The sequence below is a fragment of the Coloeus monedula genome, assembly GCF_965178545.1.
Source record: "Coloeus monedula genome assembly, chromosome: 9".
In the NCBI taxonomy this organism is placed as follows: domain Eukaryota; kingdom Metazoa; phylum Chordata; class Aves; order Passeriformes; family Corvidae; genus Coloeus; species Coloeus monedula.
The window spans coordinates 18021622-18040062 of NC_138789.1; the positions used below are offsets into that span (position 1 = coordinate 18021622).

At 36.4% G+C, this 18441-nt stretch overlaps 1 protein-coding gene across 1 annotated transcript in view; it reads right to left on the reverse strand.

Annotated features, from left to right (window-relative positions):
• Window positions 1-72: 72 nt before the first annotated feature.
• PRKACB (protein kinase cAMP-activated catalytic subunit beta) overlaps window positions 73-18441 on the reverse strand; it is a 67765-nt gene continuing 49396 nt past the window's right edge. The window contains exons 3-10 of the mRNA XM_082287273.1: window positions 18225-18353; window positions 14642-14740; window positions 13565-13647; window positions 12925-13051; window positions 10669-10764; window positions 9029-9151; window positions 6820-6984; window positions 73-3135 (exon numbers count right to left, since the gene is read on the reverse strand). Coding sequence (XP_082143399.1) covers window positions 3010-3135; window positions 6820-6984; window positions 9029-9151; window positions 10669-10764; window positions 12925-13051; window positions 13565-13647; window positions 14642-14740; window positions 18225-18353 — 948 coding nt within the window. The 3' untranslated portion in view covers window positions 73-3009. The remainder of the gene's footprint in view (window positions 3136-6819; window positions 6985-9028; window positions 9152-10668; window positions 10765-12924; window positions 13052-13564; window positions 13648-14641; window positions 14741-18224; window positions 18354-18441) is intronic.

Here is an 18441-nt window from a genome sequence, read left to right on the forward strand (position 1 = left end):
CCCTGCTCACGTGTGGGGAGGTGCAACAACTGTCATTATACAACATTCTGATTCACAAAGAAGCAGCACAAGTGTTGTACATAATTTAATTTGCACTTCTGTATATAAATGTTTACTATTGCACACTATTGCAGCACTTAAAAACATCTAATTATTTGCAAAAATTAGTAAAATACTTTAAAGGATTTAAAAATAAGGGTTTTAATGCAACTGACAAGATAATAAAAAAAGCAATTTACTTAATGAGATACAATCCTTTATGTTGGAAATGAAAGTTACATACAACTAGAGTACAATTAAAATATACCATATAGTTCAACACTTAATTCCTCAAATGTGTAAAATTAACAAGCTTCTACTGTCATAGATATACAATTTTTCCATATTGTGAAAAGGATTTTTCAAATTAAATACAGGTAACATAATATTCTGTAGTTATATTTCATGACTGTGTTTAAATGAGAGGGTTGTATAATACTCACATTGTCAAATGTACTCACTAATGCCTTGGAAATTGCACACTTCCCCTCCTTTTCCAAAATAGAATCTCATTTCCATACTGAAGTCTATAATGCCATATTGGAAAAGTGTTTTACTTTCTAACAGGATTTTCATAAAATTAAAAAATAGCATAATATCATGGCATTATGATGACTTTTCCACTTATGCTCGTGTAGAATTTAATCTGGATATCAGACAGACATGTCAGAACCAATTTCCTAGACTTCTGTCTTATTGTACACGCAAGATGAATGATTACAGTATTTTACAGAAAAGAAAAATCTCTGAACCTTCCTAGAACTATAAATGTAATGATTAAAAATTAAAATCATAACAGAATCAAATTGTGATCTCCAACATTTATTAAAATCTTTTAAAGTTCATAAACGACAACAAAGTTACTGTAGAATTTATCGCATACAGCTAGCATACAGCAGCATGTCCTTGGTCTAAATGAAATACAAAAGATTTTAACATTTTCATACAAAGGATTTCTTTAAATTTATTAATGTGACGATATATCTTTGTTACATAAAATTTGCTACAGCAAAGTATCTTATACTTTTCTTGCATGTATGTAAATATGGGTGGACAAAGACTGCATTCAGTGTCAGCCTCCTAATGACGTTGTGCAAAAATGCTCAACAACCTAAACATACAGAACATTGGGTGGTATGTTTCATACTCTTTTGTAAAATGTCTACAAAGGCTTTTCTTTTAGGAGTGTCGTACAGATTAAAAGGAAGGAATGCCAGCTGTTTATTTGCACTGGCATTCAAAGAAATCCAATGGCCATATATCAATATAGCTCATTTTTTAAAAAAAGAATTCATCCTTGTATGCATGTAAATTTGTCATAAAACATGAGTCTAGTTTAAACTTTTAGATGTGCTGTTTTAAGACAGGTCACTGAGACAGCCAGAACCAAGTGTACAAATAAAACTACTATGAATAAGTTTAAAAGCAACCCCGAAAAAAGTGCTGAGCCGCTGATTATTAACATTGAAATAAATGTGTAAAAGTGCCCAAAGCTAGCACATGGTAGCAATACCTTTTAAGTCAGTTGGTGAGAGTATACAAAACATAATTAAACCCAAATACTTGTATCTGTGTGACCATACATTCTGATTGATTGAAAGAAAGTAGGTTAGAAATGAAGACACAACGCAACTAAAATAAACTCAGCTGTTGCAGTTTTTAAACTTGATCTCTTTTCTTCTTGAATGAAGTGCTGTAATTAAAAAGAAAATGATTGTAGCAGTACTCCATCCTCAGTTTACTAATATAGTATACCAGAATAAAAACTTGGCAATAACCTCTTATTCTTAACAGCTAACAAAAAATAACCGTGTTCATCCAGCGATGCATCTAGAACATTATTTTGCATTTGCTAAACCATTTGTTTTTCATAGCTAATGGCAGAGCGCATTTTGCTTTTTGTGGCATGGTGGTTTTTATTCTAATGGATGCCTTTTTTAATCAAAAAAGGCTTGAAGCAAGGAATACTTTGGGAGCCCAAACATTGGCTACTTTTTAAAAATTAGGAAAAAAAAAAAAAGAAGAAAAGGTGAATCAAAATGAATTCTCTACAGTACTGACCAAAACTTCCTTTAAGAATTTAGGGTTCTTGATCTTAAACAAGCCATTTCATACCTGCCAACTGAAATGCTGGTAAGTTGACTTGGTTTAATATGGTCCAAAATCCAGACCAGATGGAATTACTCCCTCTCATGAGACTGTAAGCTTTCCATGGTACAGTCTGGTTATGGCAATTTGCCTACTGCCTAGGTGGGAAATACAAAGGAAGGAGGCAGTGACGAAAACTGCAGGGATGTAGAAAACCAAGGCACGGGGTCTAGCTACTGTCCCCTACTTAAGCCATCCAATTGATTCTACTGAATTTTGGTCAGCCTCCAGGAAAAAAATGTTTTTAAGTTAATTTAGCAGACATTTATATGGCGATAAATACTACCTTCAAAAATGCTAAAAATGTTGGCTAGGTTTAGTCTGAGCTACTAAAAAATTATTATAAATTGTAGCATCAGACACAAGACAGACATGAATTATTGGCTGGCACAGACTAGAAGCAACATTTATCTTTCACTTCAGTCTAAATCACACTAGCCGCAACACCTTCCATTTCACTCACACAAATAATACATTATTCAAAATAAAATGGAGCATTCTTGGGTAAAAAACTACTTCATTTCAAAGGGGGAAAATGAACAATACACAGAAACAAAGAACGACAGAAACCAAAGTTAAGTAGGAAAGTGGTCTATTATTCTGTGTTACTGCACAAACAGTGCTTGCTTAATTGTGCCTAGTTAGAAGGGTTGGTGCAAACTGCACACATGGAAGATGGCAATAAAGACCTCAGTCAGCTTTGTGGAATGAAGTAACTAGGTAACTGTTTTGACATATGATGGTCTCAGCTCCACCTCATCTGTTAACAGAGTGCAAAGATCCCAATGTGAGCCCTGATGTCATCTTGTCCTCTTACTCCTACTAAAAATCAGCAAATTCTTTTGCACATTTTTCTGTTAGAGACGCACGAATATCTTCTTCTTCATAGTCATCAAAGTTGCTGGTATCTCCAGGACCTCTGCACTTTGGTATGAATGGAGCTTCTACCTGTATTGGTGGGAGACACAAAAAGGCACATGAAATGTTACTGGCCTAATACCAGTAGATTTAGCATTGTAATGATGAGCACAGCAATACTCCCATTACTTTTCAAATCCTGCCAAGAAATCAGGTATTACAGGTTTAAGCTGTGGCTCATAAAACCAACCTAAGAAGGTACAGGCCTAGATGTGTGAATCTAAATTGAAAAAGACTAATCTCTTGCTGACAGGCATCATTAAAAATGACTTACACTTCCAAACAAAGATTAGTTTCTCCTTGCAGAGGCCATCCTGCTCCTTCCAGCTCATTAGCACAGGACATGGAGAACACTGATGGCCACCACCACTACACAAAAGTCTTAGGGAAGTTTGGAACGCTCTCCTTCCTACTTAATAATAATCTTCTATTTCCAAATAAAAATTAACCTAACGCAAGTGTAAAAGAATTTGTTCTGCATATCTTATGAAGTTCCTCCTAGGACCTAACTAGGTGAGAACTGAAAGCCTTCTCCAAACTAGGCCACAATGAGACACAAGCAATGACTTGAAGGAGTCACTCAAAAACAGTACCATAAGGTAAGCAAAATTACAACAAAATTGTGCAGGTGATGCAAATTTAAACCTGGAAACACAATGTAATCCGACAAGTATGTCTCTGCCAAACATCCCAAGGAATAAGTATGCCAGAGGTAGAATGGTGGGGCGACAATGAAGCAGGACAGGCACAGCTCCAGCTGCAGCTGAGGCAGAGGATCACACCACATTGTGCAACCAGGTAGATTGCTGATGGTGGGGGGGTGTGTCATGTGTGTAGATCAGTAAATTGAAGAGGTACAGCACAGACTAGCACAAATTAAACTCCACTGACTGTGGGCAATAACATTATACACCGCCAAGAAGAAACAGTAACTTGTGCATTCATGAGTGCAATTGCCATGTGTATATCCTTTTGTTCCTGAAACAACATACACGTTTTAGCAGTATAGCCTGAGTGAGCACACAGTCTATGTACATACCTAGCCTACAAAGCCACACATTGACCATTATCCGAATTCTCTCTGTTTTCTTAAACTGACTTTCAGTCACTCTCTTACAACAAAACTCAGAGCACAGAAAATACCTCATTTACTGCTTGAACTTTAGAACACTTTCAAATGAGACATGTCAGACCTTTCCCTATTATCTTCACTATGGAATCTCTAAAGAGATTGCAGGAGGTAACACTGGTTTATAGTGGAAATACCTGTTTGGCCCTAAGTACAATCATCTTATCAGGCAGTGTGTTAATAAATATGAAAACACACAAAGAAAGGAAGACTTGATTGTATATCATGCAATGGATGAGCAACTGGCTCACAGGTGGGGCACAAAAGGTTACAGTGAATGGGGTGACATAAGACTGGCGACCTGTCACTAGTGGGGTTCTGCAGTGCTCAGTCCTTGGCCCTGTGCTCTTGAGCATCTCCATAAATGATTTGGATGCAGGAATGGAAGGGATACTAAGTAAGTTCATAGACAATAAAAAACTGGGAGGAGCTGTTGACTCCGTGGAGGGCAGGGAGGCCCTGCAGAGAGACCCTGACAAACTTGAGAATTGGGCAATCAGCAAGTGTATGAAGTTCAACATTGGAAAGTGCCAAATTCTGCACCTGGGATGAGGCTACGCTGGATGTCTGGACAGACTGTGGGACAAGAGGCTGGAGAGCAGTGCTGTGGAACAAACCTGGGGGTCCTGGTTGATGGCAAGTTGGGTCAGCAGTGCCCTGGCAGCCAGCAGGGCCAACTGTGTCCTGGGGACATCAGGCACAGCATTGCCAGCCGGGCAAGGGTGGGATTGTCCTGCTCTGCTCTGCACTGGGGCTGCCTCACCTCGTGTCCTGGGGGTGGTTTTGGGTGCCACAAGGTAACAAAGACATGAAGCTATTGCAGTGTCCAAAGAAGGGCAACAAAGGTGGTGAAGGGCCTTGAGGAGAAGCCGTGTGAGGAGCAGCTGAGGGCACTGGGTCTGTTCAGCCTGGAGGAGACTGAGGGGAGACCTCACTGCAGTTCCAGCTTCCTGAGGAGGGGAAAACGGGAGGCAGGTACTGATCTCTGCCCTGTGGTGACAGTGACAGGACCCGAGGGAATGGCCTGAAGCTGAGTCAGGGGAGGTTTAGGCGCACATCAGGAAAAGCTTCTTCACCCAGAGGGTGGTTGGGCACTGGAACAGCTCCCCAGGGCAGTGATCACAGCCTGACAGGTTCAGGAAGCCTTTGGACAATGCTCTCAGGCACATGGTGTGACTCCTAGGGTATCCTGTGCAGAGCCAGGAGTTGGATTGGATGATTCTTGTGGGTCCCTTCAAACTCAGCGTATTTTGTGATTCTGTATCCGAAATATTTAGTAATTGACTGGTTTACTTATGACTGTAGCATTAAAAAAAAAAAAAAAAAAATCATTCACATGACATTAGCTGCCAAGGAACATTAAGTTTGTTCAGGAGAATACATGTTGTGGTAACAGCCACTGTGAAAAACTAGTATTAACCGAAAGTTTATTGCTGTATTTCTATGACTACTTGAATGATATTACAATCCATGCTGTTGTTCAGACCCTCAGTATTAGAGTATTTATTCTTTATAATTAGAAGCTTCAAACTTATTTGGCATCAGTTTTCACAACCCTTTAAATCTAGTAATAGCTATTCTGACTGTACTACGTGTTAACATTTAAAAATATTTCTTATTTCTGTGAAAGTAATTCACTATAGCAGTACATTAGGAATGCTAAGAATATTTAGCACAGTATTAAAACACCTGCTTTAATATTATGGGACCTGGGTGTTCCCAAACAGCATACTGGCAAATGAAGCTCAGGGCATATAAATCTGCCTTGCAAAGAGGCATTAAGAAAGCGAAGAACAGATAATTAGAATTCTACAATAGGGAATATTTTCTTAAAAATATCTATACTTAATGCAAGGAATACAGGATGCGTTAATTGTACCCTGTCTTCTAGTAATTAATACATTAATGAATAATTCAACAACTGTACTGTCAGTTTGTGTAGCCAAACAACCAGTTTCTTTTTATAAACTATTGTTGGTATTTAGGTTTGGCCCTTAAAATACTGCTGTTACAGCAGCAAGTTCATGCCTCTATAGTCAAGACTGTTAGCATTTCAAATTCAAACCAATTTCTTTAAATATTATCATTTATCTCTAGCTTTTTTTTACAGTATCAAGACAAAGCAAGAACAAGGAGGGAGCAGGTTGCTTTAGGAGAAAAAAGAAAGGCTCTAGCTTTGGCTTGAGCTTCTCCACACTGAAGCACAGTCTGAGTGCTAAGAGCTGGCTGGAAAGGAAAACAAATTCATCTCTGCTGTGGAGGAGTATTTATAGATGCCACTATAGCAGGGTTTAAATAAAAAGTGAGAGAGGCAGGAGATGCCTCATCCTGAGATAATCCAGAAATAGACTAACACACAATATGTGTGTTAAAGAGAACGTGAATGTACACAGAGGTCCAGGATAAAATACCCAAAAGAAACAAACATAACTCAATCAATACATATCCTTTGGAGTTTTAAAAGATTAAACTACTTTCACCCTTTCTCAATTCCAAGTCACAGATCTAGGAAATAAAAAATAAGTACAACAATTAAAAATTTTACTTCAACCTCTTAAAGGTTGAAGGATCAGGAAGGGTCTTACCTTTCTCTGATAAATGGCAATCCAATCTGTAGTTGCAAACCACTTGTGATTCTTTATGTCATTTACACCATTCTTGAGATTTCCATATCGTTTGGTCAAATCTACCTGGAGTAAATTTCTTAGAAGATCCTTTAAGTCTGAACTGAAGTGTGATGGGAATCTCACCTAAAATTATACACCCACAACATTAAAAAACATGATACAGATTTGATTCTTTCCCCTGTGAAGGGAAACAACTTCACACAAAAGGAAACAGTAGGGCAATAGTTTCTGTCTTTCTTCTAAAACCAAATCAATCAGGAATGCATGAAGAGACAGATGATTATTGTTGCACATGTATTTCTGTTTCACAAAGCCTTTATCAATAGCATTACATTGCCCATCTACCATTTCTTGAACTGGAAGTTTCTAGGAGGCAAAATATTAATTTAATGTAACAGTGATCTAAAAGATAAGTTCAACTTGGTGTCTCACCAACACATCATCTCAAGACATTCTCAGCTATTTTCTAGGTATAAATTTTTATATTATACACACACACACACAGAGGAGACACAGTATATAGCATATACACAGCATATAAAAATATAGATATGCTCTGAAATAACTGTACATTCAGCAATCATATATGAAAAGTCAATCTGGAACTTTATGCTGTTCTGCAATCTGTTTCTGGTAACTAAATGCACCAAACATCAAAAGTCTTACATAACAGCACTATTTGAAGATAGCACACTAGTGACTTGCAATTCATTCAAACTGAGCTAAAGGATATTTGAAGATGATTCGTGGGATGTAATTACAAAGGGTTTTACTAACAAATGATCGACTGACACCATTTGAGATGGCAGAGAGAAGGAAGGGGAAAAGAGCAGGCAGAAAGCTGTGTCTGTCATCCTCATAGTCCCAGTGTTTGACACTTCCAATATTCAGCTGATCAGTTATGATGTAAATACAGATCATGGAATTACTTAACATAAAAACATTTCAAGAAATCAAGAAGTCCAATTATCAAGGAACCTGCTTCAGTTTACCTACCAATATGGTTCTATTGTAGATTATGAGAAATTCACAGGTTTTAATGACTATAATATCTAGACCACAGAGAAGTAAGGAAATACTAACTCAAATTTTTAAGCAGAGAACTAAGCAAATGAGGTAGAATAAATGAAAGACCCCAGGTTATAAAGAACTGCTAGCTGAGGATCGAATTAGAATTTCCAGAGTTGATATCCAGTGCTGTTTCTGCAGCTGTCCCTCCATGGACTCAGAAAAAAGGTAGATGATCAACAGTACAAATGTCAAGCCAGTTAGATAAAAATACAAAAAATGCCCAACTTTTTTTTTTTTAGTTTAGAAGAGAAAGATTTCTTTGAAAATATGTCTTGGTAAATTAATTCCCATATATTCATGGACACAGCTGAAGATTCATAGCATTAAAACCTTTCAAAGAGTAACCACCAACCACCTTCTTTATTTAAATATGAAACAACCTCAGTGCAGTGCACCACAGGCCTACCGAGGTACTGCCCTTGATTAGAATTACAGAGGCACCTGAGATGCAGCACAGCGTGCGTCCATGTAGGGCCAAGGAAGAGAACAACTGTAACAAATCAAGTGAGCCCAAAAAAACAACACTGGCTGGCAGAAGAAACACCAGAATGATTACATTTTGGTGCTATTCAGCAGCAAATATGAAAAATAAAATGGGAATAATGAAAAATAAAAGGGAAACATTGGAAACACTTTTCAAAAATTTTATATAACAATGAAAGCCAAATGAACATTAGATATATCTAGCTACACAACTGTGGAAGTAAAGAGACCTACTAGGAATGATGGAAACTCTCCAGGGCTTCTCAAAAATTGCAAAAAAAATTCTAGAAAGTAGCTAGGCAAATTAAGCACACAGCTAAGTAGTTGTTAATAGTCATTGGATCACTTTAATCCAAGCATAAAAGGATATAATACCACAATGTCTGTACATTTAGTAACTTGCATTTTAAATCTGAAGGCAGGGAACAGATTTTTATAACTCTGATTTTCAAATAACAATGTCTGCACTTATGAAATGTACATTACAACTTCTCCTATGTCCTTCTCAGATTGCTCACTGTCTAGTGGCCAGTAAATTCTGCATCTCCTCCACCAAAACACAGGTTCTACAAAAACAACTACGTTTGTGAAAACACCCAGAGCCTTAACTCACCTTGCCAGACACAATCTTCTCATAAATTTGAATGGGCTGATCTGCAAAGAATGGGGGATATCCAGCTGCCATTTCATAGATTAACACTCCTAATGCCCACCAATCCACTGCCTTGTTGTAACCCTGAATAAAATGAAACACGCCACTGTTAGTACAGTTTCTAACACAGGTTAAAATTTTCAGTATATATCTGTATATTTATGGAATACAAAGAAAGCAAATACATTATTGTCCATTTAATGCAGAACTTACAACCTAACTCCAACCAAATTGGCACTCACAGATTCCAAGAGCAATACACTTGAAACCTAATACAGCAATGAGATGGAAACACTGATGGAAGTGAAGCATTTTGCACACATTTCCTGTGATGAGTGTCAGTGATTTCTTTACACTCTTGACAAGTGACAAGACTCCCTAAGTAACAGAAATGGGAACAATTTCTCTATTTATTTGAAATCGAAACAATCTTGCTACAGAATGATAATTCTTCAAAGCTTAGGGAAATTTCATTACAACAACATATATAACAGCACTTCCTATATTGTACACTGTCACCTTTTTGCTTGATTATCTGCATTTTGGAACATTCAGTTTCATAGATAGTTAATGAGCTACAAGAGCTTGGAAGTTTAGTTAATTAGCTGTTATAGTCATTTATGATCTGATCTTAAAAGCCTGAACCTTCAATCACTAGTAGGTCCTATTCAGTGTTATGAAAGACAAAGAAACCACCAAACCCATCCATTTCATGTATTTTCTTTGAGACCTTTTACAAAGCTCAGGGCTCAGAGTCAGTCTTTAAGGAAAAACCTATTATGAAGACTTTGTAGTAGATGCATTGCAATTTCTTTTGCTGTTTTAGCCGCACAGGGGAAAAAAACTACGCAAATAAGAAACATTTTTCCCCAAACAGAAGTATTTTTTGTTCATTTTTGACAATCTGCAAAGGGTATTTAATTAAACCATATGTTAGATGCTTACTTTAACATTATGCACTACGATTGTTTTATAGCATAAGCAGTTCTACATTTTCCACTTGCAAAACATGCAGTGCTACAGTTAAACAGCTATAGGATGAATAATAACTTTTCTATGTTGGAACACTTAGTGCAAGTAGTAGACAAACAGATCTACAGTCAGCTTAGATTGCACGTACTTTAGATGTAAAACCAGTGGATTGTTATGTTTGATTTGATGTCAACTGCCTTAAAACTGAAAAACTCTGCAACTAGTTGTGTAATGACTACTGATTCATCCCATATGGAGTTCTTGTTACCTTTGGAGTTCCTCTTCTAGTATGTTAACACTTCAGAATGTAATCACTCAGATCTGTTGTTCTGGCAAGGTTGTTAGTTAAATAACTTAATTACAGATCTTTTTTCCCCTCACAAGTTATGTGGCAAGCATATGTAGAAAGTTCTGTACAGTTATGTGAAAATTCTTTACTTGGCACAAGTTTTGACATACTAAAAGAATATTTACAATGCAATGACTTCATTTTGTGTAATTTCTAAAGAACTGACTAGTCAAGATTTGATTTTTGGAAGTATCAGCAATTGTTTATCCCCCAGAGCTTAATAATTGGATGAGAAGTTTTAACTACATCAAATCCATGGCTGAGTAACAAGACAAAGTACCTTGCTGAGAATTATTTCAGGTGCCAGGTATTCTGGAGTCCCACATAACGTCCAAGTTCTGCCTTTTACTCTTTTTGCAAAGCCAAAGTCCGTGACCTGTCATCGGGAAAAATAAATTGACTGTAAGTGCATCGCGATAAGAAATCTAAAATTAAGTGCTCTGGATATATTTTGGAAAGCCGTTTTTTACAGGGGAAAAAATTATTTCTCAAATCACATCTAGTCAGATGTACCTTTATTAGTCAGTCCTCCTGGTACTTCTAATTCAGATAAATAGAAGGTCTCATGATAAAATTAATAAAGAACACAAAATATGTATTATCACCCTGACACCAGCTTCTATTTATAATTTAAAAATCAGTGGGAACTATGGCTTACTAATCTTCCACATGTACTGCAATTACGTTATTAATTTTTCTTACACTTTTAACATGAGACTGTTTGTAATGCTGAAAATTTAAAGAACATAAATAAGATATTTATCTTTTCCTTTAGTTAAAAAATAAATGAATCACAAAAAGGGTTCAATATATCCCCCAGTCTTGTAAATGTAGAATTTTATTACATAAGTGTATAAAGGTCGTATGTCAAATTACTGTGGGAATAAGACAACATGAAAGAGGTCTTCCAGTAACTTTTGATTCTGAGTATCTTTGAAAGCATCACCAGAGTCAAGTTTGTTTATTTGAGGCCTGGGGGGAAAATGTAGCAATAATTGTACCACAAATGGCAAGTACTTGAATATTATAAATTCTTCATTTCACTTGTCTTGTTTTCTACAGTAAGTTTTCAGAGCTCTGTATGCAATATCCGACTCTCTGTGATTTTTCCTCGACCTTATTGTGGAATACATACAGAGCTCAGGTATTACATGTGAAATTCTGGCATCAGTTTCAAGCTACCACGTCTATGCTTGTTTGGGGATCTGTTTCTTTTGTTTCCTCCTTCTTGGTTTCAATTTCAACCCATTCCCGGAGAAAACATACTGCACCACAATGAGAATCGCCACTAATTATACAATAACCCGTGCTGATGTTGCTGTACATTAGTGCCACTAATGAAGCCAAACTTCAAACTAGCAAGGCAGCTTTTCTTCATTTTTGGTAGAATCAAGAGCATCAACAGCTGGAACTGAACAGAGTGGGTGACGTGCTGACTAGCTTCAGCCAGCAAAGAATCATTTCTGTGTTTGGGAATGCACATCAGTCTACATACGAAAAATATGCTGCAGACATGGGACAAACAGTAATGGCTTTAAAATACAAAAAAACCCTGAAGCTGAAGCTGCAGCATCAACATATGAACACAAACCTCCCTCTGCCACACCATCACAAAAACATACTGTTGCAGAGAGAGCTGCCAGTTCTGGAGTAAGCCAGTCATAGCTTTACATTAGTGGTGCTGCCCAACCACATTAAAGGAACTTGTATTGATCTCTCCCCACAGTATTATCTTACACTCCATGCAAAATTATTTTACAGTTATAAACGACATATAAGATATGAATCCTTTCTACTTCTCTCAAACATTTTATTATGTATTTTCTTGTTTAGATTCTGCTGTGGCAAAAGGTGACACAATGAGGAAAGAAGAACTTCCACAATTTAAGGACTGCACAGCATTGCAGAGTGCTTATTGCTGCACTCTGCCTTCCCATTTCCCATTTAGCTAAAAACGTAAGAGCTAAGAGGAAGATGAGGATGTCCCATGAGAGGCTGTTGTAAAACCAAAGCTGTCATTTGAGCACTGCAGTGCTGATCTGACCTCAACTCAGCTCACACTCCAGATGTGCTGGGAAGGCTAGGACTCTCCAAGGGTGGGATTCATCTGCTGGACATTAAGTACTATAGCATCCGGTTTAATATCTAAGCTGGTTTTCTTAAACTACTTATACAGACAATGCAGAGAAACAGACATTTTAGGGCACCTTTCATCTTGTTCTAGGGCAGATGTATAAAATAGGTCAGATGAACAGAGCCATGTAATCACCTACTTCTCACCACAGACCCCAAGGGAAATTTTGACAACTGGCTCAACTGCAGACAGCTCTACTGTGCATACTTAATTTTAGTCAGAGGAAGTACAACCCAAAGGTTTTAACCATTACTAGGCAGTAGGGCATTTGAATGCTCCACACAAACATGCTAACATGGCAAACAGCTTCAGACCATTTATTCAAAATGCATTTTCTCGAATTACCTAAATCTACACTGCAAGACGAAACTTCACTCCCTAAATATATGAAGAATATCATACCTGGATGTATCCTTGCTGATCAATTAAAAGATTTTCAGGCTTTAGATCTCTGTAGATGAGGTCTAATGAATGGAGGTACTCAAATGTTAGCACTATCTGAGCTGCATAAAACCGTGCATGTGGTTCACTGTGAAGAATTAAAAGAATATTAAGTACCCCAATGCTATGCTAAGGTACTGAAACAACCACCTAACTGTCAGGGACACACAAATCAAATACCTTTTAACTGGTTCTTTTACTGTGTAACAAGAAAAAGCAAAAGCAAACATTTTCAGAATTGATACATGCATTCCCTAAATTTAAGTCTTGCAGCTAAAATACACATGCAAATCAAGATGAACGTAACCCACGATGCAGAGCTTTGACTTCAAATTTTACTTTTAGAAACTATCATGAATTTCAGTGACAATATGTATAGGAATTCCAAGATTCCATCATGCACAGATCATAAATGCCTGTATTAACTGAAAAATAATTAGGAGTTCTTCACTGCCTAATTTAAATCCACTGAACAAGAGGTAAATTAAATGCACTTAACCCTTCAGAATTTTTTATTCAATGCTAAAAAAATTTATAAAACCCTCTTCCCAAATCAGCAAATTAAGCCTTTTTAAAGGAATAATGTCATTAATACTCTTACCTGAACCTTCCGATTCTTCTTAGATGTGAAAACATTTCTCCACCAGGAACATACTCCATTACCATGTATAAATTAGAATTGTCCTAAGGAAATCAAGGAAACTAGTAAACACACACAAATACGTATCAGGCATACTATAGTCTCCATAACTCCTATGTGGAGTACATTTTATTAATAAATGAAAATGAAAAATTGTAGCCATCCGATGACATTGACAAATATAATGCAACATGGGCATAAATTATTGAAAAGATGCAAAAAAACCATCACATATCTCAAGAAATCTATTTTAAAGCAAATTATAAACATAATTAGTGAGGTCCAGATGCAGAATGGTGTGTAAGAGACCTGAAGGAAGAGAGGGTAAGATGCCTACTGCCAGGCAAGACTTTGAACTCTTAAATGTTTATATGTGACAACCTGAGATATTCTTGTCTGCACAGCCCCTGCCCCAAACCTCAAAACTCTAAAAATAACATGTCTGCTTATTTAAAATTATTTTTAAAAAAGACAAAAAAAAAGAAGGAAAAGAAGGCACATATCACTGTATAAACTAGAAAGCTACTCCATTTCTTTACAGACTGACTAGTACTGTCATGAAATTAGAAGCTAAGCTCAAAGTTCTTTCCTTCATGGTTAAAACTGTCATAAAGACCTGCCTCAAGTATAAATCTCAAGCAAAAAAATCTGCAGAACAATTACAAATTTACCATTCTACATATTGGTACAGAAGACATGCTTTGGTATCTCTCTAAGATAAAATAATGCCTAAAAGCTCCCTTGCTTTACAAATTCCAGTTGCCCTCCAAAAGAAAACTCTGACGAGTTTAATTTAATTTAATTTTTTTTTTTTTATTTGGAGATATCCTTTCAATCATTACCTGATGAACCGGGGTATATGAAGTGTACACGAGTGCACTCCACTCCTACTCAAGCCCTGGCAACAGTGCCAAATGAAGCATCTTTGAAAACAAAAATACTTGAACTATGGTACTGTAAAAGTTATACATTTTAATATCTCAAGTGCAAGCACGCACTTCCCTGAAACCCAACAACTACTTTGAAAGTAATGACTACCTTAAAAGAATACTCCAGTTTAACAAGGAAAGGAAAGTTCACTGCTTGTAATATTCTCTTCTCATTCAGTGTGTGTTCTATCTGCTTCAGTTTGACAACCTAGGAGACAAAAAACAATCTTCAGCTTAAGTGTGATATTTTATAGTTGTCGATAAATTTTTTAGTGTTAAACAATTAGTTGAAAGCAAGCTTGTAACTTCACTTATGGATTCCTAGTACAATAAAAGAACCAATAAAGGATTAAAAAGTCTAACAACATTTAAAGAGTGACACTTGTGCAATATGGTTGGCAGACAACTCTACAAATAATGCTTCTTCCTACTTGCTGAGTGTAAGAGTCAGTAAGGAAAACCTCTCTGCATTTTCTAAGAATTGCATGTGTTTGTTATGGACATACTTCCTCAGCACTTCAATAAAATCCACGTGATCCTTGGACCCTTGCTAAGAAAGGCAGGAAACTGTGTAGGACACATTTAATTATGAATTTTGTTACCTGTGAACAGGAGTAAACAGGCTTATGTTACACAGCTCACACATTAGTGACAAAACTAAGGAGAATACAAATTCAAAATCTCCATTTTTATAAACAGGTTACTTCTTGTAATCCATTAAAATGTTAGGCTGCTAACAAGGCAGCAAGTGGCAGATTTCTGATAATTGTTCTTTCTCAGCAATTAATAATTGGTTTCCTTGTGTTAAACCCCAACATTGCATAATGAATTATATCCATTTTACTTAATCCCTACTGCACAATTTATCTCTAACTCATTTTGAGAATGGCATGATTTTCAAGTAAAGTTAGGACTTTTTTTCCTTGCTCCATAGGAAACAAGAAGAAAAAGTACGAGTGATCAAAACAAGTCTGTTTTTATGTTTGGAAATCAAATCTAACTGCTATAAATAAGAGATAATCAACCCTGCCTGAAACTGTATTTATAAATTTAACTTTTAGATACAAAAGGTAGTACCTGTAAAAAACTTACTACTGCTTTGAAATAAATGTCATACAAAAGAAATAATGATTAAAAACCATTAAATCTCTTTTGAATCCCAGATCTTTAGGGTACAAATAAAGTTTTGCTCAAATCGACTCATTTGTGGGAAGTGTCTCCTTCATCCCTAAAACGCTACGGTACTGGAATGACCTTGTCCCTCCAAGTAAGAAGCTGAGGCTCTTGTCTGGCATTGCAGCTGTACACCTCACAGACAAGACTTCACCCCTGTTCCTGCAGCCCCTCCCAGTGAGGTACTGGAGGGGGATGGCAGCAGTACCCCAGGCTGAAGCTATTGTTTAACACTTCAGAATGTCCAGCTAGGGCCTCAGACACAGCTTTGCTCACACTTAAGCCCAGGCTCAGGGCACGGCCAGTGTCACCTTCCCTTATAGAAATGGTGTCTGGCATGTTACAGCCTTCCTAATGCAAGGCAGACAAAGGAATAACATCCCTACACAGAAAACTACTGGCTGCATCAACATCTATGACATTTTTTTTCATGTTCTATGAATCAAGCATGAGACTGGATAACAAAGACATACACGGGATGCTTTCCCCAAGTAAAATGGAAATGAAAAATTATAGGCAGACTGCCCATCGTCTGATTTCAGATATCTGTATGTTTTCTGTAATAAACAAAGAAACAGAAACATGTTCTCACCAAACCATATCCTATTTTTTGAACAATTAATGGAAGCTACTAATATATTTCTAATAGAACACATAAATAAATAATTATGCTAAGTTGAAAAAGCAGGTATTTCATAAAGGAACACATCAAGACTTCTTTTTATAGACAGAACCATCTAATTTACTAACAGAAGACTGATGTTTGGATGCAAACATCTTTATAATCCCATGGAATCATTTACTACAAGTCCACTGCAATTGTTAAAAATGTGACTTTTTGCTTTTTCCAGCAAAAAACTTTCCAATTTTAAGAGGTAGATTACTACCTTAATTAACTTAAGGGAGTAATTAAGAACTTAATTATCTTTCTTGTTAAAATCCTTGAGTATTTTTATGGCAGCTTTCTGAAGTAAGGTATTATTTCCTAAATTGCTCCAGTGATGACAACTCAGCCATTCATGAAAAAGGGTTCAAAGAAAAAACCAGCTGAAAATTTGAAATTTGGTGGTGGGCTCTTAGGGCAGCACTGAGATGCTACAGTAGCTCTGGCTGCAGGATGCTACCAGCCATACTGAGGTAATGCTGAGGTACATTTCCACATGGGTGGAAATGGTCTGGGCTGTCTTTATTTGTACTATGGTGGAATGTAATTTTAACTTAATTGGATTTTTTTTAAAATACAAGTTAGAAACCATTATAATAGGAGAATGCTTTAGTTGCAAAAAATTCAGCTTTTCTGAGTAAAAAACCCCATCATGTCAGATTTGACACTAAAAGGCAAGTTTACTTTAGTTTCTGTTTGTATGACCATTATAAAGCAGTCCTTCATTAAATGAACCATTATTCAAGGTCCAGGACCCCAATCACATGTAAAGAATACTGGAACTGCAACTCAGGCAAAACAGTTTGACTATGTCACTGCCATAGTTCCATTACATAAAATTCCTCAGAAATGTAATAATGCCTAAGTGCAAAAGTCCACATTGAGGCAAGGCTGACTTTGATTTTGTTAGTTGCAGATTATTAAGTTCTCTTTGCCAGATTAATATTCTCTTAAAATGACCTTTGTTATACAGCAGCAAAGTTACGTATAGTGTCTTGAAAGTTAGAACAGCTCTTACATTGAGGACTTTTGAATCTACTAATCTAAATAATGCACTATTGAAAAACTTGTCAAAACCATTAAAAACTACTTGTATTGATAAATTCTGTTAAAACACTTCTTTGCATTCTGGAATTCTGTACTATTTAAAATTCAAACTTTATCAAATGACATTGCTTACTTAATCTAAGAGTAATAAACGGCTAAAAAAAAATCAGGCTGGAGCAACAATACAGGCTCAGACTACAGCACTGAAGTTTTCAACGCAGAAAATGTCCATTATGCGACAGCTGTTCTGAGACTCCTGTTCTATCTACAAGGTTACTACAGATGCAACAGGATTATTACATAATTAAACATACAGAAAGTAATACCTCATAGGATCAAGAATGGAAAAGAAATTATTTATGCAGACAATTTTAATTTCAGTTACGGTTCACAAATGAAAATTTTGAGAATTTCTGATCTAAAGAGTCTTCCAGAGTTTTGAGCTACCCTGCAAAAGTTTTTTTGTTTATTTGAACTATAGCACTACAATTTGCTTTTGCCAAAGAATATACAGGCCACCTTACAAAATCTAAGCAAAGAATTTACCCAATAACATTTTATTAATGCCTTGGACACTAGTTAAAGCCTCTTTAGCCTGTTGTTAATGTTACTGGCAATTGTACAAAGTCTATACAATCCCAACAACTGAACCTACTGGCTAAAAAAGAAAATAAAGCATTAAATTATCACTGGTATCCAAGTGTGATAAGAAAAAGCACAGTATGTGCAACTCAGTTCAGCCACAGCTGTAGCTGTTCATTTGCATCAAACTCTTCTGTAGCACAAACCCCACTATAAATTTACCAACCTTCTGTTTGTCCAGTATCTTCATAGCATAATACTGTTCTGTGGATTTATGTTTCACCATCATTACTCTCCCAAATGATCCTGTTCCAAGGGTTTTTTGCCTCTCAAAATCATCTAGGCCAGCAGTATTCTACATGTAGGATATAATCACATTATTTACAAACGAATACACAAAGACAATTTTAACTGTATGAATTCAATTATGAAAAAAGTTGAGT